Here is a 25,827-nt window from a genome sequence, read left to right as displayed (position 1 = left end):
CAAGAACACAATTCTTCACCTTTTCGATCAGCTCATAGCACTCCTCCAGCTTCAGGGCCCGGTTCTGTAGGGAGGTGGCGGCTCTGTGATAGACCGCGAGCCATTCTTCATACACACTGTCCGGAATAGAGGCCACAGCAAAGCAGAGCGTCCTCAACCCTGTAGAGACAATGAACCAGAATGTCAATCTACTGAGACTCACATTGCAACTACAGGGTACATCTAATGCTCTAGAAACACACTTATTACATCTTAATGCTTCTTGTTGCCAAGTGATAACCATTTATGCACAAACACAAATACAGGAAGGCTGTCAATATTTGTGGGATTAATATTAAGATAATAAATCTTTATTTATATAGCTCCACCATATCTCACAGAGCTGTACATATAATGGGGTAGATATTCAAACAAAAAGAGACATTAAAGAGTTGAAGAATGTGATAGACCTGACCGAAGCGATGGATTTTTACAAGCACATTTGAAGCTTTTGAGTTTGGGTACTAGTCTGAGGAAGGGTATTCCAGAAAATTGGTGCAGCTCGGGAGAAGTCCTGGAGACATGAGTGGGTGGTTAGAATTAAAGAAGAGAATAATCTAAGATCACTGGCAGATCGAAGAGAACGTGTTGGGCGATAGACTAAGTTGAGAAAGAAGAGGTAGAGAGGTGCAGCATTATGCAGAGCCTTGTGGATGAGGGTGATTATTTTGACCTGTATTCGGAAGAATATGGGCAACCAGTGCAGTGACTGGCACAAACTGGAGGCATCCCTGTAATGTTTGGTCTGAAAGATTGGTTATCCTACTTGAGCACCTTTACATTTGATCTAAGCGGAGTGACGTACAGTTCCACTATATGGTCTGAAGGACAAGCCTCGCTGCTGCATTAAGAATCGTAAAGGAGAGAGAGCTAAGTAGGCATTTACAGTAATCTAGAAGAGAGTGAATCGGAGCAACACTATAGAGGCACACAAACAATTTAATACGACCATGTGCTACCCATACCGTACAGTTTCAGTATGGGTAACACACAGCCATATTCATTTTAATGGGCCTGCATTTTTACAGTGACAGGTCTTAGGGCTGTGACCTTTATAGTTTGAAGTTTGAGTTATCTATAGAACAAAGTGCAAAGCCTACACTAAACTTCTAGTTGAAGATCTGGTGACAACCAGGGAACCAGCTCATTTTAGATGGTCTGAGTGTTCACCAAGTGAGGGGAGATTTGCTTATAGTACATATTGCTCTCACCTTCTGTGGCAAACTGCTCCAGATGTTTTAATGTAATTTCCTTGTATTTAGAGGTTTCAGCCAGTCGGTCATAAATGACTGTGTCCTATTATTGGACAAAACATAACATCACAAAACAATACACAAAGAATGCTGATAATATTTACTGGGAGAGTTAAAACATAGAAAAATAACCAAAAAATAGTTTTATATTTTTTATGAATGCAACTCCATATTCCAATATGTTGACAATCTATTAGTAGGGCAGGCCATGTGGTTGTATCATCAGTGGAGAACCCAGAGGCAAGTAATATTCCATCACTATGTGTAATGGGATTAATAAACAAATAAAACTGGGGGTCACCATTACCGATGTTATAATGAATAAGAGGATGCACAAAAAAAAAAAAACCCCTCTGAAGATTCCCAAAGTCAAGATTACAGAAGAAGGGGGAGTTTATAATAAATAACAGGGGTAGCAAGTGCATGGATATATGCGGCTACAGTAAACACCACTGTCCAGTATGTAAAGGGCAGTGTTGCGTTGTGATGTTACTTACAGCCCCCTTGCAGTATAATCTCAGTTTTCCAGATGAGTTTCGGACAATCACAGACATACGTTTTCGATTACTGCAACAAAATAATCATAGGACAATCATATTAAAGTTTACACCATATATATTTGATCCCAATCAATTTATAGGGAACATGTGAAAGATTAAGTTGAAATTTAATAGGATACCCCCACTACAGACATTTATAAGCCACTAATGTATGCAAGTCAGTCACTGTACCCAGATAGAGAATAAGACGGTAGAAATTACACTTTTGTGTCAGTGAGGTAATAAAACATTGGGGGGGGGAGGGGTGATGTTATGCTCTCTGTGTGTAGCTAGCAGGAGAGCTGTGTCTGTGCAGATGTGTGGTTGCAAAAGTCCCCTTTATTAATACAATGTGTGTCCTACCATATAATAAAAGGGGTTCTCCAGTCATAGCAAGATGATCTCAGTGGGGGTCTCAGTAATGGGGCCCACACGGATCTCAAGAAGAGGGGGTCCATTGTATCTCTGTTGCGCTCATAATAAAGAGCTCATGTGTCAGCAGCTCTAGTCACTTCTATGGTGCCAACGAAGATCGCCGAGTACGGCTGCACAACTGGCTGCTCTGGTCACCTCGAGCGCAACTGGGGTACAACAGACTCCTGTTTTCGAGATATGTAGGGGTCTCATCACCGAGAACCCCAACGATCATCAAGTTAGACTCTATCCAGTGTATAGGGGCTAACTTGTAATGACTGGAGAACCAATTTAAAAACAGAATGTGCAGAGGTCTACTGTGTATACACTGTGCACCAAACTGCTTGGCACATTTCTTATCTGCATTCATATGAGGATATATCATAAAAAGGTTGTTACCTGGTAAATTCCAGCACATTTAGTAGCTCAAACCTCTCCTCCTGGCCAAGCTGTAAGAGATTTCAAATAGAAACATTACTAGGAAATTAAAACACACTAAAACATTGCATTACAGCTTACACTTATACAGCAGTGTGAAGATCTGCGCACACTTTGCCCGAACCCTAAACATGACCTATACCAGTGGTGGCAAACCTATGGCACGGGTGCCAGAGGCAACACTCAGAGCCCTTTCTGTGGGCACCTGGGCCATCGCCCCAGCACACCAGACAGGACATATTTCAAAGTGATACTTGGGACTGTAGGAAGAGGGAGAATGAGTAGACAGGGCCGAATTATCTTTAGAAGACCCCACGATTCTCTGTGTGCAGAGGGACACTGGAAAGAAGCTAAAATGATGCAAATTTTCAATCTTGTCCTCAGGAGGCCAGTATGATCGAAAGTTGTTGTAAAACAGGGAGCAATAAGTTACTGCTTTAATTTTTGGTTGGCACCTCGCCATAAATAAGGGGGGTTTGGGGTTGCAATTTGGGCACTCAGCTGCTAAAAGGTTCGCCATCTCTGACCTATACGAATATGAAAGCTACTGGTGTATTTAATCAAAGACCTTCACTAACCCAGGTGTCCTTTTATTTTACCTCCATTTGACCAGTATTGTGTCCTTTAATCTCCTCAATAGAAATGCAGTAGACAGTGCCTCCCAATGCAGCAGGTAACCACAAAAAACCCAAAACTAACTGTATAATATTACACCCACTAAATGAGGCGTGTGTGATATGTCAGAACCATCAGTCAGAGCTATACATCATATTTCTCCAAGGCTCTGGAAGACATTTCAGGTGAGAAGGGCTTATTATATAAGATGCGCTCCACTGAATACACAGAAAGACACCGATATCCATGGGGAATGTGTTCAGTCCAATGAAGATCCAGCAGATCCAGCACCTGCAGCCATTGTACCAGTGCATAGAGGTGGCATCAGGTAAAGGATGGAGACTGGTCTTATATCAATGACCTTTCCTAAGGGGCATTGCAGGATTACCCATCACCAGGACAGAAGACTGGATGCGATGTAAATGGCGTGTGGAAAGGAAGCACCGCAACGGTGTGTCAAAAGGTTCCCAAGCAAATATTACGCATTAAGAGACTCCCAGCTATTAGGATATTACCGTTACGAGAAAAACGCTACTGTATAAGCTGCAAAAGTACAATAGGATATGGCCATAGGTTATTGTTTTATTGTACAATAGGGTCTTGTTTTTGACATACCGGTAATTGATATTTTTCGATTTTCAATAACTTTCAAACATTTCTTTAAAACATAATCTGGAAGTTGGCAAGATATCTAATCTGATTTTTTTTTCAGAATTCGAGTAGGCGTCACGGTATTGGCGATTTCGGATGCCAGTCTGCTATTAATGTACATGAATATTAATGTTTCCATGCTATTAAAGGATAACAGAATCCATCCACTCTTGTAAATAAGTTTTGTAAATGAAGCATAATACAAGACAACTCATATAGGACATCCCACCCTACAGCTCTAATGACATTATACCTCTGGATTATACAGCACCAACATATTCTGGGATGTCACCTCTCACTAAGTCTTTAGAGTGATCCGGAGGAAACCTACACAGATAATTTCATGGAGATATAGCCAAGCCCCAGACCCCTGCTGTGCAAGTTTTTATCAATGAGAATACCAATAATAGATACATATATAGTAATAAGAATTACTGCCCAAGCCCAGTTCTATACTGTATATGCTGCAGGTGCACTGGGAGGGGAGTAGGATATCCCTACATATAGTGTCTAGTCATGTTCAATGCTGTACCTTACTGCATATGAAATTTTTAGGCCTATGACTATGTAAAATAAACAGGCGCACCCCCAGTGCACTTGCAGAACTATTTGCCATCTCTGCTTTGCCTTATGGCCATAAATATTTAAAATGGACCATCACCGAACTAATCTACTACCCCTCTAAAGGTAGGATATGAAATGTCCTTTCACGAGCTCCCTCTATTATGTGAAATCTCATCCCCTGTACCTTTAAAAAAAAAAAAAAAAAATTAAAAATGTGCAGAGACGCCTCATTTTGTCCGAGACGAGTCAAGTTTAGAGGATGCAGGACGAGTTTCACTTCTGGCGCCCCCATCTTTGGTTTTATAACACCTACAATGATGTCATATTAAAGATCAAAGAATGTCATCTTTTAGATAACATTAGTTTCTATGATCTAAAGAGCCAGATATAGACAGAATTAGAGAAATGGGCAGGAAAAGTATCTACAGCTCACATTTCTAAGCATGTATTTACCTGCCTGTATTTTGGGTTGTGTAGCTCACAGAACCACAATCTTGATATGATCTGATGAGATCATCTTAAAATATTACAGTGGGTACTAGAGAACAGAATACATGGTGTCTAAAGAGACACTCGCTTCAGCTTCTAAACTTATTTCCGGCAAAATACTCTACTCTGCTTATTTTCACATAATTTTTGAGGAGTATTTTTTTCATAGGTAAATAGAGGAGATGTCACACAATACTAGAAAGGACATTTCATACCCAACCAGAGGGGGGTGGTAGTTTAATGGGGGTAAAACCTGGTGAAAGAGTCCCGTTGAGCTCCTTTTAAAGGTCCCTGCTCACTATTATTATAGGTTTGAGAAACATTTTCGCACCAGAAAAACTCTCTCTGCAATATTAAACTGAGGATAGTGATTCAAGCATCTGATGTGTACAGGCACGTTTTACCTCTCCCTAAACAGATCAGCCGCTTGCCGACATCAGTATGTATGCCGCTATTGGCACACACTATGATGTCATCAAGTCAGCAAGCAGGGAGCCGAAGACTGAGCTGAAGACCGAAGAGGACCAGGAAGAGAAGTACAGAGTTCTTTGGGATTTTTTAGGCTTGGCAGGGGGCAGGCACTGACTATATATTGGAAGGGAGGGGGGCAAGCATTGACTATATATTGGGGGGGGGGGCAGGCACTGACTATATAAAAGGTGGTTTAATAAGTACCCTTGTTAGAAATGAAGACCCCATTTTTTCCAAAAATAATTGTTTTTTCTTCAACATAGTCCCCTTTTAGAAAGATACACTTCTCCCAACGTTCCTGCCATTTTTTTAACCCCTCCAAAAATTTGCATTTGTCGAACTCTCTAAAAGACGCCTCTGTCTTGGCGATGACTTCAGCCAAAATTTTTTCCCACAAGCCATTTCTTCATGTTAGGGAACAAGAAAATGTCGCAGGGAGTCAGATCGAGTGAATAACACAATTCAGGCAGTTTGGCGGTGACAAATCCGGATGAATGTGCTGGTGTGTTATCGTGGTAAAACAGCAACTTCTTTTTCGCCAAATGCGGCCATGTCTCCTTCAATTTTTTTGTCGAAGCGGTCCAATAACTCACTGTAGTATTGTCCAGTCATCCTTCTTCCTTTTTCTAAAAAAATCCATGTGGATGACAACGTTAGCATCCCAAAAAATCGTCGCCATGACCTTTCCGGCTGATGGGACCGTTTTCGCGTTCTTTGGAGCAGATTCACCGGGAGAAATCCACTGTTTGATTGTTGCTTAGTTTCTGGTGTGTAACGATGAATCCAGGTTTCAACAACGGTGACAACTCGAAGCAGAAACACCTTCAGATCTCTCTTAAATTGCTCCAAACACTGCTTCGAAGTTAACAGCCGCATCCACTTGTTGTCCACCGTGATCAATCGCGGCACCCATGGGGTGACTTTTTTCATCGTCAACTATTAATTGCCGTTCCGGTCGACACACCTACGGCCTCTGCTACTTCGTGCACTTTCGTTCGGCGATCAACTTTGCTTTTGTCTCCTCACATTTTTTCCCATCCAAAAACAAAAAGTGAAATACCGAACAATATGTGTATGTATAGACAGACATAATACATAACTTACCGATTCTATAATCACAGAGTCAGGGGTCCTTCCTGTGAACACAAACCTCAGTTGCTTTGCTGCTCTTACTAGGGCCCCCTCATCTGCAAAAATAATAGGATTTGGAAAAGTTAAACCAATTCTACTGTAAGGAAGAAGAAACCCAACTACCATGTATAAGCCACATTCTAGCCCCAGGCACTGTATGACCATTGCTTAGATGAGGCATCTCTAGCTAGAGGTTTCTTTTTATTCTACCCTGAGCAAAAATCCGTGTTTGTCATCACAACAAAGGGCTCACGAGTAAGACTGGCTGCCTTGTTATGTAGTCTCTATCATCCCTATGGGATCCTCCAAGACTTCAAGGAAACACATAGTATAAAGCATGTGGCATACGGCTTTCCGGTGCCGGGATGTGTAGTGTTTTATGAATAATTAACTCTTGTTCTCTCTATAGAAGCCTCAGCGACTAAACTGCACCTAAAAAAATTCCATACAAAGAGTTTACTGCAAAAGAGAAAAAAAAAGGGGAAAACAATGTTCTATGTGCAAAATGACTAAAAATTTTTACTTAAATTTAAACTTTTATTTTTTCTTTAGGGGAAACTTAACCAAACTTAAATACTTAATTAAAGGCTTTATATTAAAAAAAAAAAAAAACAACATTGTTTTTCTCATCTCTGCCACCAACAGTGTTACAGGACCTATTAAAGGGATGCAAAGACTTAGAATTGCAGAGGGTGGTGGTGGGCTACAGACTGTCTCAAGTAGTTTACAATGCACCTACTAGATCATTTAGGTTCCCCTCCTCAAGGAGGCGTCCATGCAAAAACACATCTATCACAAGGAAGTCGGTGCATGGATAAACAATTTCCATTATAGCAAGTGTAGAATATAGCAATTCCAAAATACCAGGGAGAAAAAGATGAGCATCCAAAATCTGCAAAAATAGGCCTACTGAGCGAAGATTTGCTTTAAAATGGAGTCTACAACCAGCCAAAGCTTTATAATCTGCATGTTGTAGAGAAATGCTCTTAGATTTCAACTCATTATGCCACTTCTATGAAATTCCCATTTTAATCCTTATGCTAATGAGGCTGTTGAGGAACCAAAGTGGTGTCTTCAGGGCCTGAAGCACTGATATTGCTGCCAGAACAACTAGTCTCTACATGAGATAAGCAGGAGAATTGCCCTTTGGGGGAAAAATAAGTAAGTTATTGAAGTCAAAATATTGGACACCAAGGACACATCACAGGTGCAACAACTACCTCATTAACATACGGATAAAAATGGGAATTTCTCAGAAAAGGCATAATGGACATAAGTAAGTTTTGTTGGATATCATTAAGAATTTCAGCACAACATGCTGCCAACAGATTATCACTGGAGGGAGGTGGTAGACACTCTTAAGCACTTTTTTGCTTTATTCAAGTGCACGGGTGCCATGAAGGTGCTCCTCAACAGTGACAACCTGCTAGGCGCTATGCCCGAGTTCTGCTTTAAAAAACTATTTTTTTTTTGTTCCCCAAAGTATTACGCATTCCACAATATTTGGAAATGAAGAACATGACAGTGCTGCAGGTTTATTTACACCATGTTGAAGGGCAGACTTATTGGGAAAAGGAGAGAACCTCTTGCATGATAAGACAACAGCTCCCAGTCTGTTCCTTACCGGGAGAAGATGCCTGATAAATGATCTGGTCTCCGTCACGCTCTGGAACGGCAGTATGACAGATTGCCATCATTGTGAGAAACTCGCATATGACAGGGGCAGTGGGCTGAAAAACAGATGTGACAAGAAAATGAAATCACCCGACGCTTACTCATACGCTACAAACCTTATTCCTCATCTCACAGACAACATTGATTACTAATACTGCTTAATAGAAGGATATGGCATTCAACGTTTCATTTATTTCTCCTTGTAATATGAACAGATCCATAAAATGATTATTTACCCTCCTTATGTAACCAGTGACACAGGAAAGTGTCTAATCTACAGGCATGAGATGGAGGAGCGGTATAGTTTGGGGAAGAAATGTGGAATAATTGAAACAATGATCAAGTCTCTACTCATTCTTTACCCAAGACTACTGACAGACTCCCATGTATGAATATGCATACTGCACACTGAACTGCTTCACCTAAAGGCATTTAAATAGCCATAATACAAGTTTACAGAACCTTTTCCTAAAAATAACTATACATCTGCTCAGCTACTTCAGATTTACAACTAGCTGCTTGCAGATAGGACACAAAGTACAATCTCCTCTGCCGCTACTCTTTAACAGAGAATCATATCTGCAGGCAGCATGTTATAGAGCAGGAGGAGCTGTGCAGATTGTGCATATTACCTACAGATAGGACACTATATACTAAGACCAGGAGCAGCTGAGCAGATTATACATAATGTCCTAACTATGGGCAGTATAATATAGAGAAGGGAGGGTTGAACAGATTGTAAATAGTGTCCTATCTACAGGCAGCATGTTATAGTGCAGGAGGAGCTGAGCAGACTTCTCATACTACCTGCAGATAGGACACTATATCCCAAGCCCAGGAGCAGCTGAGTAGATTGGACATAAAAAGTCATGACTATGGGCGGTATGCTATAGAGAAGGAACGGTTGAGCAGATAGCATCTAGTGTCCTATATACATGCAGTATGTTATAGAGCAGGAGGAGCAGATTGTATATAGTATCCCATCTGCAGGCAGTATGTTATAGAGCAGGAGGAGTGGAGCAGATTGTATATAGTGTCCCATCTGCAGGCAGTATGTTATAGAGCAGGAGGAGCGGAGCAGATTTTTATTTTTTTTTTTTGCAATACTTGTGTACTGGATCTCCTAGTCTCCTTTATATGAAGTTGACTGTTACGTTTTACCTGTTAAAGAGACTTCAGTTTTATCCACACTTCTACACAACATACATAGAGGCCAGTACTGTACTAGTTACAGCAGTAACATATTGATGAAATGATTCTTCTAATAACAATGTATTCCTCCATTTCTGAATGTTCCCCGATGTTCAGGGACCAGCGCTATTTTATATCTGTTAATTATAACGTTCACAGACAGCAGAACACACCAAGTCCCTCAGCGCCCAATTTAATTTGCACCATTTACACAAGGGATGATGTAGACATAGTCCAGACCTGCATAAAGCAATCATAACCCCAGATGTTACATATAATAAGGCCACAAGACAACAGGTTATCTGCCGTCAGTTCAAAATGCTATTCAATAAATGCACTATGAATTAACTAAGGAAAAATTGGGAAAACCAATTTTGAAACATCGACCATCTGTTTTAGATGTGGATCCCATAGGTAGAGGGGTTGTAAAAGCTGCAGAAAAGAACAATTTGTTTTACCTCAAATGTCAAACTAACCATCCAAACATTCAATCTTGACCTTTACAGCCATTGTAGCAAAACATTTTTGACTTAAGCTTATGGTGCCATTCAACAACCAAATAAAGTGTATAGTCAAAGGCTTTGCAAAAATCTCTTAAAGGGAACCTGTAAACAGGAGACCCATTTTTAGCACTCCCCCCAAAGTGTTTTTGAATAAAAAATAGGTTTTACAGAAAAAAAGATATGTTATATTGTACCTTTCATTAGCATCTGCTGTGTGACTAGGTATTCGTCCACTGGGAGGGGCTGGAAAGAAGCAGTCCCCCCCCACCTTTGGGAAACAGCTTCTCCATGTGTCCTTTTCAAATATATTAATAACTCCCCACACTCGGGATTGGCTGTAGAGAGCAGGGGGCGTTGCTATGCCAAGTGATGGGGGTTTTCTTATATTTGTTCCCCCCATTTTGCTATTGTGTGACCAAGACCTTATTCTTACAGTATATGAACTGAAAGAAACGTTAGACCTATTCCCATTATACCAAGGCCGATAGCACTTACATGATTGTTTTCAAGATTTTCCAATAAGGTTGGGTCATGGAAGTCCCGGCCGTCACTACTTGGTGGCTCATGCCTGCGAAGAGAGAAACAAAGAACCTTAGATCAGGTTTCAAAAATTGGCAAACATGTCCCATGTCCATTTTCCTGGAATACGATTTGTAGCTTCTGAGAACTTGCACTTTTGTCACCTACAATATTTCTACATAAGTTCGCAGAAAATGAGATATAATGAGACAGTATATTTACCCTCTGAATAAACTCCTAGTCAAAAACAAGTTCATTACGGAATACAACACATATACATGCATGTACTACCCAAACACAGCCAAGTACATGCAGTCTTAAAGGACATCTACCACCAGGATTAAGGACTGTAAATCCAGCACACTGGATTTGTGCCCTAGCTGTCAGGATTTGCTCTTCTTTTAGCTTCTTAAACACTTTGTACGAACATTTATCAATAGAGGTCAATGAAGCCTGAAGCCCCTCAGGTCATTTGCATAATCTTGAAAATCTTTTAAATGTAAAAACAAGCGCTTAAAACGCTAATAGAGCAGATCCTGACAAAGGCAGCACACACCAGCAGGTAAGTGTGCTTGGTTTACAAACTTTAATCCTGGTGGTAGATGTGCTGAGAATTTCAAGCCTAAAATCTTCTCTCATGAATAATTAGAGCCTGTGCTTAGTCTGTGAAAACTGAACAATATGCTGATTGGATTTCATGGACTGAGAACAGTCCTTGGGATAGGAGTCCTTGCATCATAGTTATAAATGATGCAAGGAGTCCCAGCTTACTGGCAGATCTGACACTGACAGTGGCGGTTGTACACAGACTAGCTTGCTCCAAAAAACTTGCTCCATGTGTCTGCTGGATCTTTAGGTCCGAACACTAAATTGAGCTGATGTGCCGAGTTCAGTAGTTTTCATTCAGGCCAGTAAATCCCACAGAGACCTGGAGCAAGTTTGTTGGACCAAACTAGTCTGTGTACAACTAGCCTGAGTTCAGGAAACTTCTGATATTGGATTAGGGAACGTTCTACTAAAAAGGTTGCTACAAAGACGAGCTCTGCCCATATGTCATGTATGGTCACATGCACATAATGCATGCAGGCCTGTGGCTGAGTTGATTGCAATCAGCTGTTTGATTGCAAGGTGCATGGCTGACATTTTATACTGAATCCAGCTGTATATTTATGGTGTATGAAGTAGGAGCAACAGCCTGTTAAGGTAGCTACAAGGTAGCTATGCCTATAAGCCCCATAAACATATAAAGAGTCATATAAAGCGAAAAAAAAAGGGTCAAAATCATTACAGAAACCCCACATATCTAGAATCACCGCGACCGTTACGACACGTAGAATTACAAAAAGAACCATCAAAAATTAGGATTTTTATCCATTTTCATCACACCAAAAAATGTAATTAAAAAATGATCAAAAAAAACACATGTACTCCAGAATGATACTGTTGCAAAGTACAACATGTCCCACAAAAAAGAAGCAAACAACCAGCTGTGTAGCCAAAAAGATAAAAGTATTATGCCACTTACAACACGGCGATGCAAAAATTATAGATTTTTTTTCCCACATAAGGTTTTATTTTGCAAATTTAATAAAACGTAAGAGAAAATTTGTACGTATCGTATCCCCATAACCGTATTGACCCACAGATAAAGACAAGATGTTTATTAGGATATACAGTAAAAAAAAAAAAAAAAAAAAAAGATAAATAAATAAATATTAAATAAGTTAATAAATTTTCATAAACAGGAGATACCAAACCCAAAATGGTAACACTGAAAATGCATCTTATCCCGGAAAAAAAAATGCCATCACATGGCCCCAATAACGGAAAAAAGCCTAAATTTTTTTGCTGGAGGTGACGGATTCCCTTTAAGATCATTAGCAGATCTTAATTTTTCCCCCTACCAGAACCCAGTAATGTTTTCTACATATGTTTCTCTTTTATGTAGCTAAGCTGGGAGAGCTAAGAGGCTGCATCCCACCAGCTTGAGATCATACACCAGAGTCTCTCAGGGATAACAACACTCTGAAGAGCCCCACAAGGGACCCATGTTACTAAATCACTTTAATCAGATCTGTAGTTTGCACATGAACTCAAGAGCTCTCTTTTTGCACAAAATATCATCAAAATTCACACATTAGTTTTTAACAGTAAAAGTACAGCATTACAATGTAGATGGAGTAGTGTACTTACATGCACAATACAATTACAGTGCAGTTATTATAGCCCTTTAAATCGTAAACTCCCTGCTGCCTGAGACCAGCTATAATTCGGAGCCCTCTGCACCCCATCCAATATATTTTTAGTAAGAAGGTTCTCTATTCAGCGTCTCACATCAAAGCTGACATCAGATGTGAAGAGACACTATTTTTTTTTTTTAAGTAACAGGTCCTGTTTTGTAGCAGATAACTGCGCCCCTGTAGCTGCCCCCAATCTTGCTGCAGTTGGAGCTGCGTGAGGCAAGAGGCTCAACACTGCTGGCAGCAGAGAAGTTCTGCTCCTTCCTAGTTTCAAGACTTAATTTATTAAACTTTAGTACAATGTTCTTAACACGAAAAAACACACACAACACACAGCCAGCATGCAAGAGCAGGAAACTGCTCTGCTTACCAGTCATCTTCACAATACCTATTATCCTCCGGCTCAGGACAGTGACTGTACATGGAGGAAAGAGGAAAAAGCAGAGTTCCGGGGAATGAAGTGACTGATCGGCAGTACAAAGTTTAGTCCATACAATAATAACCACAGAATCCTGTACCAAGGCCCAATGTCATGCTTGCTGCACACAGACTATAACACAACATGTATAATACACACGTCACAGGAGAGGCATATCGTGGCACAAAGAGACTGATGAATTCTCAGGAAGAGTAGGAGCTGGAGAAAATAAAGTCCAACTATGCTGGAATTCATATATGACAACTATTAAAGGAGTTTTACTAGTTTTCTACCACTGTAACCCCCAATATCATGAGAACAGAGATCCTGTTCTCACTAGTGAATGAAGCAGCAGGTGACACATATGTCCTGCCACTCCATTCATTAGAAGGGGAGCACTCGAACTTTCTGAGCTCCCCATTCAGGCTACATCCAAATCATGTTCAATGTATACATCAGGGTTGCTCCTGACACAAATGCTGAATATATACATAGACTTCTACTACCATGTTTCATTCATGACCCAGTGTGGTAAAATCACTTAGAAAATTAGCTTTGAAGTGAGATGTAAATTGGTTGCATACAGTCAAGGAGGCGGAGAACTCAGGGCTCAAGTCAAGCTCTTCCCACCTCAAGATGTCGCATCTGCTGAGACTGACATCATGTACTTCATTCATTTCAGAGTAGAGTTTCTGGATAACGCCACCATGTTGGCCCATAAAAGAAACATGATCTGCAAGATCTTCGTCTGCTTAAAGGCAACCTACCATTTTATTTGATGCATTATGAAGCAAACACACATTGAGAATGCTGTAGCTACACAGATGCAGGATCATATCTTGGTTAATCCCTGTGCTGAGTGGTTTTGCTGATAAAACAGATAACATTATGATAACGAAGCTCTGTCCCTTCTATGGCGGCTTCAGCGCTTCTCATAGCAGGAGAGTTTTTCTCTGCAGGAGATGATGATGCAATCACTTTTCTCCCTGCCAGACAGAATAATCAATTGTGCACCATCCCCTAGCTGCTGTGTATGAGTGATCCAGCTCAGGTTGATTAGTCATGCTCGACTAACCTCCATTTGTAATTACAAGCTCAGTGTTGATCAAGACAGCCATGGTGTCCCAGCTTTCCCCAAGGTCCTGAATGCTATAATTGTTTTTTCAGCAAGACCACTCAGCTCAGGGATTAACCAAGATATGATCCTGCATCAGTGTAGCAACAGCATTCTCAAGGTATGTTTGCTTTATAATACATCAAATCACATACTGGAAGTGGTTTATATTAGGCAAGTTTCTGCTGACAGTTTCCCTTTAAGTCAACAGTTTTTGGTAATAAAATGGTGTTACCCTAGACCTCTCTTCATGGTGATTCATGGTGATCGTCTTTCATGATGTTTCATGCATCACTACTTTAGAATGATTTTTACTTTCTGGTCAGTCCATCAAGAGATAAAAAACAAAACATCACAGGGGAACGTGTACTTTAGTATTACATAATTATAGCTTTCCACTGTGTTCACAAGAAGATTTTGACTTATTTTCCAGCAATACAAAACAGGTCTTCATTTCCTATGCATTTCAGCAACAAACTCAATTTATTCAGTGCTGACAACACAGTAAGACACTGACTAGTCAAAGTGAATGAGGCCAGTCAGAAACCAAATATTTAGCTTGAGCTCCAGAAAATTTTGTGGAAAAGCTTCTTCAATAAGTTGTCGATCTCGACTCACCCATAGGCATTTCCAGCTATGCTGCACTTCTTGAATTGCATGACGTTACAGGTCAGAGTGCCAGTCTTGTCAGAAAATATATATTTTACCTACATCAAGTGAAATTTTAAATGAATTAATAAAAAAAAAAAAAAAACTTTTAATGCTTGAACTAAATATAACATTTTCCAGAAAAACAAACTTTTTTTTTTTTTTTTTTTTTTATAATTACCTGTCCTAATTCCTCATTGAGGTTTGATGTTCTGGCCATGGCTGAGGTATCTGATGGCTCATAGTGCATGTCCATATCCTGTAGAGAAGGAAATATGGATGGACACAGTTAAAAGAGAAGAATGAGCATCCTGTGCAATATGATGAGGTTAAGAAATATCAAATGCATGACACAAAGCTTCATAGTGTGAATAAAGAACACCAGAAGAAGCAAGAACACACATAAGGTGCAGGAAACCTGGAAATAAGACTGCATTCACACGACTGTTGGGGGATGCATATACAACCGCAAAGCTTACGGCCGTATATACATCCCCCATAGACCGGTAATGGGCGCAAGGAGCAATACGGTGCCTTACGTTCCACTCAGTACACGGGGAAAAGATAGGACATGCTGTGCGTCATGCATCTCTATGGAAAGGTTACCGCTCCTCCTCTCCATCGTGGCGAAAGTATGCCTGTCGGGCATACGATCATGTGAATGCGGCCCAACTCCTAAACATATGTGAAGGTGACCGTAATACGATGAAGGTGCCACCCACACTTAACATCTGATCAGTTCAGATTGGGCATATTTTAACCAAAAAGGTAAGTGCTCGTGGGGGTCCTGCTTATCTGGCCAAACTAGTTAGTAAAGGGTCACTAATGACCAAATAATCAGCATGTTCTGCAGCTTAATATGAGCCATCACTGTACAAGGACTTACCCAGTTTATGAAATATGCCTGAATAAATTTCACCACTTCCAAAGTCACCAGCAGACTGATGGGTATGAGATTGTTGAAGAGAATGATAAACGTTAAGAAATTCAGTCCAAAGTTGTTCGCTCCGCCATCTGTTCAGTGATCACAGATAAAGGAATTTGTTACCGCTGCTTCCAGACTTGCTCATAAACAAAACAATCTGCCAAATGGTACAAAGACGTGATCCTACCGCTAATGTTCTTAACCCTTCCTAATTCCCTGAACACACTTGTCTACAAAACTCTTACCAATTCACGGCCAAATTTATCACCCTTATATCTGTTCCCGGTACCAATGAAGCTACGTTACTCCCGAAGAGAAACATATTGCTATGGTATAAGCCACGAGATCCTGTGGGGATCGGACCCCAGGAAACCTTACTGAAAAGCCCTGGTCTAGTGCTGTGACCCTTTCTCGGTTTCTTCCCGCTACACAGTGGTCCCTGGAGAATCTAGCGGTGGTGGGGAGTGCAGACAGATGTAGAGTAAATGCACTTCCCTGTATGACCACTGTGTATACAAAAACCGTAATGAGACCACTAAATGAGGTGTTCAGGGGTCCGTTCATTCTGATTGGTGGGGTTGCCAGCGGTCAGACCTCTTGCCAAAGACATATCTTTATGATCTCTATTATATTAGGATACAAAACGACTACAAATTAGAACCCCAAACCCCAAAGTTTCTCCTCGATGGTTCCTGCTATTCAGGGACCATTGGAAGTCCTAAGGCAAGGGGCTCCTGTACACTCAGTTCCCCGGTACAGGAAATGACTGTACACAAGTATAGGTATCACAATAGGTTATTCCCGTCATGACTTGATGTAGCTCAGTGTGAATTATGAGCTGCAAACAGTGATGCCATGTTTGTGGCTCATTTCAGTCCCATAGACATCACCCCGTCCATGTCCACAGGAAATGAGACACATCGGGGCAGGAATGGGGCCCTCTTTACAATTTGTGGTGCAGGAACCCAGTTCACTCGCAATGCAATGAAACATGGTGTTTATACCTCATGTTCAGTCAATGCATAGTTCAGTCAATGGGGGCCATAAATTAGGTAGCTCTAGGCCAAATGTTAGAACACTGGGTATTGTCTGGTATGTCTACCATTACAATAACATATGCCTACTAGTGATGGCCGCCATTCTCCAGTCATGCTCATGATAGCAGCTATTCATTTCTAAGAAGAGAGATTTTATTTTTTCTCTTACAATTCAGATTAAGATACCAGTCCTTCTCTTCATGCTTGGAGTTCCAGATTGAAGACCCGATGGAGCACACCAAGGAGATGGTGATGAGTGTGCCAAACAGGAGCAGAATCTGCATGTTGGTGATACGCTCCACATTGGACAGCTTCAATGGAGGCCTGGTGGAGTTCTACATGAAGGTAAACAATATTATCCAGACATATGTAGGTTATTATATTGCATTTGATATCATATTTCCCACCTGTCAGACCCCAAAGAATCAGCGTGTAGACAGTGGATTACTTTCAAAATTTATACAACCCTTTTAAAGCAACACTCCCCCAGGAAACCCATTTTTGGCTACACATCGTGCATAGTCATCATACTTGGTCCCACCCTTTATTTCTCTATTCTGTTATGAATCCTAAAATAAGTGCTGCTTGTACGTCACAGACACAACTACATCCCTGCCCTGAACAGGGACAACAGAGGGGTGCGTTTGTGACTTACGCCCACTAGGCACTTGGAGCAGCACCAAGTACAACTGGTATATTTACTATTCATGACTAAAGAAGACAACTTTTTATTTTCTGGGGGTAGTTTTTACATCACGTCTTCAGCTTAGTCTAACTAGTAGTGACTTGTGAACCTATTTCTTTATAAAGCTGACCATACACATTACCATCATGGACTGAAAAACATCTAGCCCGAAAATTACATTACCAAAAAAAAAAAAAAAAAAGCCCTGCTTAACAAGCATTGGCACCTTGGCCAAACAATGATCTTATTCTAGGTTATACAATGAGATGAGAGATGAGATAGCCTAGTAAGATGGATCACCTGCACAAGCTTTGTGTCGTGACCTGTGTAGACAACTATGCCATGAACCCATTGGGTGTTCCTCAGCTGCGCTCCTCTCAGAAGGATTTGGTCTGGACCTAATGGGACAGTGCTAGATGAAGACAGGAGAAAAACATGGTTAGACCTAGAAATGTTGCCATTACGACACATTTACATACAATATTTTGAGGAAGAATACTGCTTTCACTTGTGGGTTAGTTATCCAAGTATAAGAAGGATAAAAATCTAATTTACACTGGAGTACAGTGAGGGTCTCAAGGTCTGTATTGAAGTATACTGCATGACAGCCTGTCTATCAAATCCTTATCTGACTGCCATGGGAGGTTCTTTGAGGCACCTATCCGATTGACACTTCCTGATGGTTGACACCTGTGATCGGTTACAGCACCAATAAATCAATCACAGTTATACGACAGCAGACACCAACCCTGTATAAAGGGGGCTCAGCCATTGTGCCCACTCCATGTTAACAACCATGCACCTTACATATAGAGGTACGTGTCGCTTCACGATTAAAAGGGAGTCTTCCCGCTCCCAAATTACTAGGAGGCATGCAGGAGTTTTGGGGGTTTTTTTAAACTTGAAAAAGGCACATGACGGAGCGGTTTCCCCAAGGAAAGCCACACCCATGGGACTACAATTTTTTGGGGTAAACGCCATTTATACCACAAAAAAACTGTTTGGGTTTGTGGGAGAGACAGAAAAATGGCTTGTGGTGACAGGTTCCCTTTAAGGGTTCATATAGTGAATATAAATTAAGCTAATAAGCCAGAGTCCCTTCATGCTCTGTCTTGACAGGTTGTCTCACCCCTCCACCCCCTTTAGCTCCCCCCCCCCCACAGACACACACACTATTTGATGCTGGGAGATATGGATGGATGATAATATATGACTATTTGGGCAGGCTAATAAAACCCCAAAGCTCTTCCAGCTCATAAGCTTCATTTTAAAAGTAGATTTTAGAAGGAAGGAGGCCATGGATAGCAAATATAAGAAGATTACCACAGTTGCGGTGCCTGGATCTATGAGTATCTGTCCCTGGTTTATCATGATGGATTTTCATAGTAGATTTCCAATAACAGCGACATATGCACCAAATTCCTTAATAAATTTGGTTTTTAGTTTCTCAAAAAGCCGACCGTGACAAAGAATCCGACCTGACTTGGTACAAGGTTGTAGCCACTAAACCTAACCTACTCCAGGTTGAGGAATGTTCTCCTCCGTGACACCACTAGAGGTCATACTGAAAACATGCTAAGCATTTACTAGCCAACAAAGGCTTGCAAATCAATATGTCACCAGAGCTTTCTTCCTATTTCCCAAATGCCTAATGATCTCCACACAGCCTCATTAGACAATGCCAATACATTATTTATAGACTGCTGGATGAGTGATCACCCATATCTAGGCCATCTACCTTGGAAAGCAATGAAGTCTCCTGACCTTTGGAAAAAGAAACGCGAGTAATCCCTCCATTGATGTTGGCACTTTTGAAAACGAACAATTATTTTCTTCAGGTGATCGAACAACTATCCCAACCATCTAAGAAACACCACGATCACCAAGTGCAGCCTTCTGGAGCCCATTAAAAAGTAATATGATAATCACTGGCCTCAGTGGTTGTGTGTGAGTGAATGTACAACATGTGGCCACTGAGGCTCAGTCCGGGGTGTATGATATATTTAGGATCCATAGAAATGAAAGTCACTAAATGAATGACTGGTTTCATTGAAGAACCCCTCCAGCACACGTTTACTCTGGCTTTTATACCTAAAGGGTTTGGACCGTTTCCACAATTATTAAAAAGTTATACAATTTTCCCATTTACTTTCTGTATCAATTCCTCGCGGTTTTCTCAATCTCCTGTTATTCTATAGGAAGCTTCATTTTTATTTCCTGTGGGTAAAAACCGGACCCTGGTCATGTGATGTCACACGGGTGCACGGCTCGTTATATCACACGGCTCTGATTACTCTGATATAACGAGCCGTGCACCTGTGTGACATCACATGACCAAGGGATGGTTTTTATACACAGGAAGTAAAAAAAATGAAGCTTCCTGTTGAATAACACCAAGCAGAGATTTAGAGATTTGGGAAACCATGAGGAATTGATACAGAAAGTATATTGGAACACAGGTAGTCCCCAGGTTACATACAAGATAGGTCTTGTAGGTTTGTTCTTAAGTTGAATCTGTATATTTTAGAATTGTAGCCCCAGACCAGACCTTTATTCTTTCTACATCACATGTGCGTCACCAAATACTAAACCAAACGCAGTTTGCAATTTACCGTATTTTTCGGACTATAAGGCGCACCGGACTATAAAGCGCACTATCAATAAGTGTCTGCTAAAATGTCTAGGTTCATACATAAACAAGTGGAAGGGTAGGACAGCAATCCGTCTCCAGTGAGAAGCAGTTTAGGGTGGTGCCCGCGGCCGAAGTTTCTGATGCCGGAAACCAGGACTTAATATACTTGAAGGAGGGAGCCACAGCACCAAAGATGAAATTCAAGAGGATTTATTTACATGTGCAAGCCAACATGTTCAGCGCGACGTTTCGATTCGCAATGAATCTTTATCAAGCATAAAAAATGGCAGATGCCCGTACATATATATACAAAACACACTCAGTGACGTCATTTCCCTTGTGACGAAATGCATAATTAATGAGATATACAATTTATGTAAAACACATTGAAATAAGAGGAGAGCTATACTCCATAGGTGAATATTAAAAAACAGTGGATATTGTGAATTTCATAATAAAAGACACCAATCAAGGACCATCCCTATCCGATAGTCCTTGGTAGTCGTGGGTGATTAAAAACACATGTGTCCCCGTCAGAGGTTTGTTGATGAGGCGTCTCCATGGGGCCGGTCCAAAGGCTCTGCAACCGCGCATGCGTAGTGGGCGAGGTTGTCATAGCGACTCCAGTCACCTGACTGGTATCGGCATCCAAAGTGTTTGCTCCGATCATGTGATACACCCTGTCCACGAAGCGTACCGGAGGTAAGTATAATCAGAAAAGTGCTCATAATCAGACTGTAGCTGACATTGATATCTAATAATGTATAATAATTTAAACGCTACGTAGCAGAACAGGGGTCCACAGCTATATGGCAGGATTATATTGAGGAAACTCACAACTCCGATTTCGTATTATTGACGGGGTCCAAAAACACCGTAGGGGAGGTGACAGGGAAAGGGCACTAAAGCGCCTTGAACTCCGATGGATATATGAACTCAATACCCTGGAACCACATGGGCTGAATAGAGAGTTCAAGATGGGTGGTGTCATTTAGGTTCCCAAGGGTTATGACCGCATCTACTGTCTGTATTGTACTTTAAAATTTAAGTTATGTACCCAGTGACTTAGGTTTACTGTGATCTCCCGCTTTGGGGATAAAATATACATTGTACTCATCTTTTGAGTCCCACATAATAATGTTTTCTAAAAAATCTCTTTCACAGATTGTGATTTTGTCACTTCACCATTTATAAGTCCTATCCCCCGTGGATGCATGTCTCCTTATCGATTATGAGGATCTAGTCCCTACTCATATTGGCAGGTATGGATATGGTATATCTAATGGGATACCCTTCTTTTGTTTTTGTAGCTTGGGGGTGTATGTATGAAAATGCATGATGATACCTTAGATTTATTCGCCGTCCCGTGTTCGGGACTCTATATGTACCAGCTACTCCTTTAGCATTATTAGGACAAATACGTGGGTAAAATTACTGATGTGCGGAACTAGTCTGTGTACACGGACAAACGCCACCAGATATAACCCTTTACGTTCGGTCCTATATGGCCCATACATAGGTACGAAAACTGGGGCCCCTTTTGTGCCGGTCGTGACTGGGTCCTATATGGACACTTGTTGACTTGCCGTGGTTAGCCCCATGTACCTCAGGAGGCCTATTATGTATGCTCTTGGTGAATGCTTGACCCTCTAATCAAATTTAATTCTTGTGTTATAGGGTTTCCTTTTAGATATTTCCTCAATATAATCCTGCCATATAGCTGTGGACCCCTGTTCTGCTACGTAGCGTTTAAATTATTATACATTATTAGATATCAATGTCAGCTACAGTCTGATTATGAGCACTTTTCTGATTATACTTACCTCCGGTACGCTTCGTGGACAGGGTGTATCACATGATCGGAGCAAACACTTTGGATGCCGATACCAGTCAGGTGACTGGAGTCGCTATGACAACCTCGCCCACTACGCATGCGCGGTTGCAGAGCCTTTGGACCGGCCCCATGGAGACGCCTCATCAACAAACCTCTGACGGGGACACATGTGTTTTTAATCACCCACGACTACCAAGGACTATCGGATAGGGATGGTCCTTGATTGGTGTCTTTTATTATGAAATTCACAATATCCACTGTTTTTTAATATTCACCTATGGAGTATAGCTCTCCTCTTATTTCAATGTGTTTTACATAAATTGTATATCTCATTAATTATGCATTTCGTCACAAGGGAAATGACGTCACTGAGTGTGTTTTGTATATATATGTACGGGCATCTGCCATTTTTTATGCTTGATAAAGATTCATTGCGAATCGAAACGTCGCGCTGAACATGTTGGCTTGCACATGTAAATAAATCATCTTGAATTTCATCTTTGGTGCTGTGGCTCCCTCCTTCAAGTATATTAGGTTCATACATAAGGCGCACCGCATTATGAGGCGCACCTGATTATAAGGATGAATGACCAGCAGCTGGCAGACCTGTGCACAGTTCAAGGCAGCTGTTGTATGTGCTGTTCATTTATAAGGCGCACTGGACTATAAGGCGCACCTTTGATTTCTGAGAGAATGAAAGGATTTTTTGGGCGCCTTATAGTCCGAAAAATACAGTGGGCCACACTTTTGTGCGCCTAAGTGTAGTAGTTGCACCTAAATTCTGGCACTCTGTTTTGCCAGAATTACCACAAGCTACAACCATCTGTGATAAGTATATTTTCTGCCTCTCATTAATCACTTTACTTTAACATAGTTTAGGCGCAATTTTGGCACAGTTTAGGCGCAATGTTAGATTCAGGCACTTACATGTGATCCTGCTACAAGCTCCTCTCTGCTTCTCCCACAGCCCAGAATGAAGATAACACTCACAGCAGCACCCAGGTGTGTGACACCCTGCACCCAGTGATCTCCTCAGCAGGGGCTTCTCCTGGAGGGGAACCCCCAATGCTGGTCTCCTGCTGCACCCCTGTAATTCTGCACAGTATCCCCCTCAGAAACTCTGGTGATACTGTGCAGAATTACACGGGGGACGTTTCTGCAAACTTCTGCAAACTTCTGCAAACTTCTGCAAACTTCTGCAAACTTCTGCAAACTTCTGCAAACTTCTGCAAACTTCTGCAAACTTCTGCAAACTTCTGCAAACTTCTGCAAACTTCTGCAAACTTCTGCAAACTTCTGCAAACTTCTGCAAACTTCTGCAAACTTCTGCAAACTTCTGCAAACTTCTGCAAACTTCTGAGCTCTTTTGCTGTGAGCTCAGCGTTTTGCAGAATATTTTGTAAATAGAAGGTGATGAACTGTAAATAGAGTCTGCAGCTCCTGTCTGCAGTGTGTGTAATGTGTCTATTATATGTTCAAGTGTCTGGCTGAGCTCTGCTGCTAGAAATGAGCTCTTCTGCAAAGGGGCTCAGTGCTTTCTTCTCAGATAACGCCACCTTCAGGCTGGAGTGTTTTTGCGCCCGTTTTTGCGCCTAAATGAAAACGTTGCAAGTGATGAATATCATTAGGTGCAGCATAACATCTGGATTGGTAAGATAGATGAGGGAAAGCTGGTTATTTTTGCTGGGCGGCTAGTTTGGCGTTTAATCGCAAAAATGGCGCAAAAACGATGCGTCTGAATGAAAAGGCGCAAAAACAACAGAAAAAACGAGTGATACGTGTGGCCCAGTAAGTATAAAACGTTACAAAGAGTCTATACCAACAGCAAAAGGAATGTACCCAGCAACTTATAATTTCCAAGAATAGGATATATTCTGTAGGATCCAAAATAAAATCCTAATAAAATATATTACTCATAAATGGGCTATAGTGGCAAAGTTTGTTGAACATGAACTGAAATGATGACTCTCGCAAACAAATGAAATAATGGATAGCCTTCTTTCCCCTCACACTAACCCTTGGCCATCGAGCCTGATGTTTCCATTGAAATCATACAGATGCCTGTTGGGGCTTTCACATTCGATGCGACCGGATAAGCTCATCAAGCTGTCAATGTCCTTCATTTCTGCCGTCAGGGAAAGACCCTGCAAGATAGGGAAAGTAAAAACGGATGTTAAAAAGTCTACAAACACATCCACTAAACAAAGCTCCCTCCAGTTTCCCTGTTTGTTAAGCCAAAGTCTTCGTTAAAATTGCAAAAATGTTTAAAAAAATGTCTCTTGTTTCCATCATAAAATTGGCCAGGACAAAGACCTTACGCTATTGAATGTACGCAAGGGATAAGGTCCTGGAATTTTTCAAGTGCAACTCTGATATTGTTTTTTTTTTCATAAATCACAAGCTATTAGGATGTAGAACATCTGTGTCCATCATTCCTATTACCCATTTTCAGCAGTGTTGTTGCCATCTTCAGTGGTAACCTTCAATTTTTCTCTTCTCTCTCTGTGCTCCATTGAATGCTGGTCCCTGCTCACTCTAGAGAGAGTTGGGGGAGGCCATGTGATGTTTTTTGTGGGTAACCAGCAGGAAAGCTTTGTGTCTGCAGCTCTGTGGATGCAGAAGTCTCCTGCTTTCCAGTCTGATTCAGCAGAAATATCACCATCACTCCTTGATCTCAAGCCGTGTCACAGACCCTTCAACCCTTCCATAAGACTCTGCTCTTTGGACACTATTATAACAGCATGCGAGCTGTTAAGCCTTAGCACCAACATAATTTTACACTTAATGTTACTATTTCACTGCTGATTTCTACTACGTATTCCATGTTCCTCCATGTGATGAAATTATATAGTCCTGTCTGTAAAAACTATGGATAGCTCAGTGGATTTACATATAGGAGTCACACTGGATTTGCTCTCAAGTTATTTTATGAGAGAACGAAGTGAGGGCAGCTTATAATCGACTCAGCTTTAGGACAGACACAGTAAGAGGTTAGTTTCCAACCTCTTCACTGCTGTTGAGGAGGATTACTAACAAGTAGCTTTAGAACAGTAATATGCCATTACTTAGAAAAGAAAAAGCTGAGCAACCCAATATGGGCATCATTCTTTTTGTTTTGAAAGGGGGAATCAGATAAAATAATTTGGTTAAACTTTAAAAGGGAATTGGTCAGCGAGTTTTACCAATGAACTCTGCAGGAAGTGACAGGTAGTAGTAATGGAGTCATGTGCAATCATATATGTTAGTATCTGCTGGACTGTGAAAAATAATAAGATATTCAAGGATTGTAATATCTCTTTGCATTTGTTCTACAGTACTAATCATTATCCCGTACCTGACGGATCTTCAGATTGGTCTCCCCATCGAGGTTCGAGGTCTCAATATAGCACATTGCTTGTGGCTCACTGGGGTAGAATAAAACATGTTTAAGGAATCAGACAACACAGAATAAGTAAAACTTAAAAAAAAGCAAATGCTCAAAGTGATAAAAGCAGAGCACACTTCCCACAAATTGCAGAAGAAAAAAAAAAGCTCTAACTTACAAGACACACAGAAAGGAAAATGGAAAGCTGAAACGGCCATGAACTAAACTGTAGAATAGTACTGAGATGTGCACGTTTGAGGGAGTGTCGAGCACCTATAAATCTGTTATTGGCGACCTATCCTTAGCTCCGTCTACTGTGTAAAGTAGGTAGAGCCCGTGCACCTGATCTCCCTTGATCAAATATTGATAAGTCATCCTGAGGATAGTCCATCTAATAAAAATCTATTGACCTTCTTTAAAGGAAAATAGGTCAACCAAC

The 25,827-nt window shown here is 41.0% G+C and overlaps 1 protein-coding gene across 4 annotated transcripts in view; it reads right to left on the bottom strand.

The window, feature by feature from the left end:
* Positions 1-25,827, bottom strand: part of ATP8A1 (ATPase phospholipid transporting 8A1) — a 123,021-nt gene that overhangs the window by 41,741 nt on the left and 55,453 nt on the right. For 2 of the 4 annotated variants that reach the window (XM_072124949.1, XM_072124941.1), the window contains exons 9-23: positions 25,359-25,428; positions 24,041-24,168; positions 17,859-17,970; positions 17,043-17,208; positions 15,798-15,925; positions 15,093-15,170; positions 14,882-14,970; positions 13,102-13,146; positions 10,468-10,540; positions 8,229-8,334; positions 6,578-6,660; positions 2,645-2,694; positions 1,790-1,859; positions 1,251-1,335; positions 20-159 (exon numbers count right to left, since the gene is read on the bottom strand). In XM_072124949.1, coding sequence (XP_071981050.1) covers positions 20-159; positions 1,251-1,335; positions 1,790-1,859; positions 2,645-2,694; positions 6,578-6,660; positions 8,229-8,334; positions 10,468-10,540; positions 13,102-13,146; positions 14,882-14,970; positions 15,093-15,170; positions 15,798-15,925; positions 17,043-17,208; positions 17,859-17,970; positions 24,041-24,168; positions 25,359-25,428 — 1,423 coding nt within the window. The remainder of the gene's footprint in view (positions 1-19; positions 160-1,250; positions 1,336-1,789; positions 1,860-2,644; positions 2,695-6,577; positions 6,661-8,228; positions 8,335-10,467; positions 10,541-13,101; positions 13,147-14,881; positions 14,971-15,092; positions 15,171-15,797; positions 15,926-17,042; positions 17,209-17,858; positions 17,971-24,040; positions 24,169-25,358; positions 25,429-25,827) is intronic. The other 2 variants (XM_072124968.1, XM_072124958.1) reach the window with 1 other exon arrangement.

The sequence above is a fragment of the Engystomops pustulosus genome, chromosome 1 (genome assembly GCF_040894005.1).
Source record: "Engystomops pustulosus chromosome 1, aEngPut4.maternal, whole genome shotgun sequence".
In the NCBI taxonomy this organism is placed as follows: Eukaryota; Metazoa; Chordata; class Amphibia; order Anura; family Leptodactylidae; genus Engystomops; species Engystomops pustulosus.
Note: the sequence above shows the minus strand (reverse complement) of the source record. Positions and strands in the feature narration are given on the sequence as shown.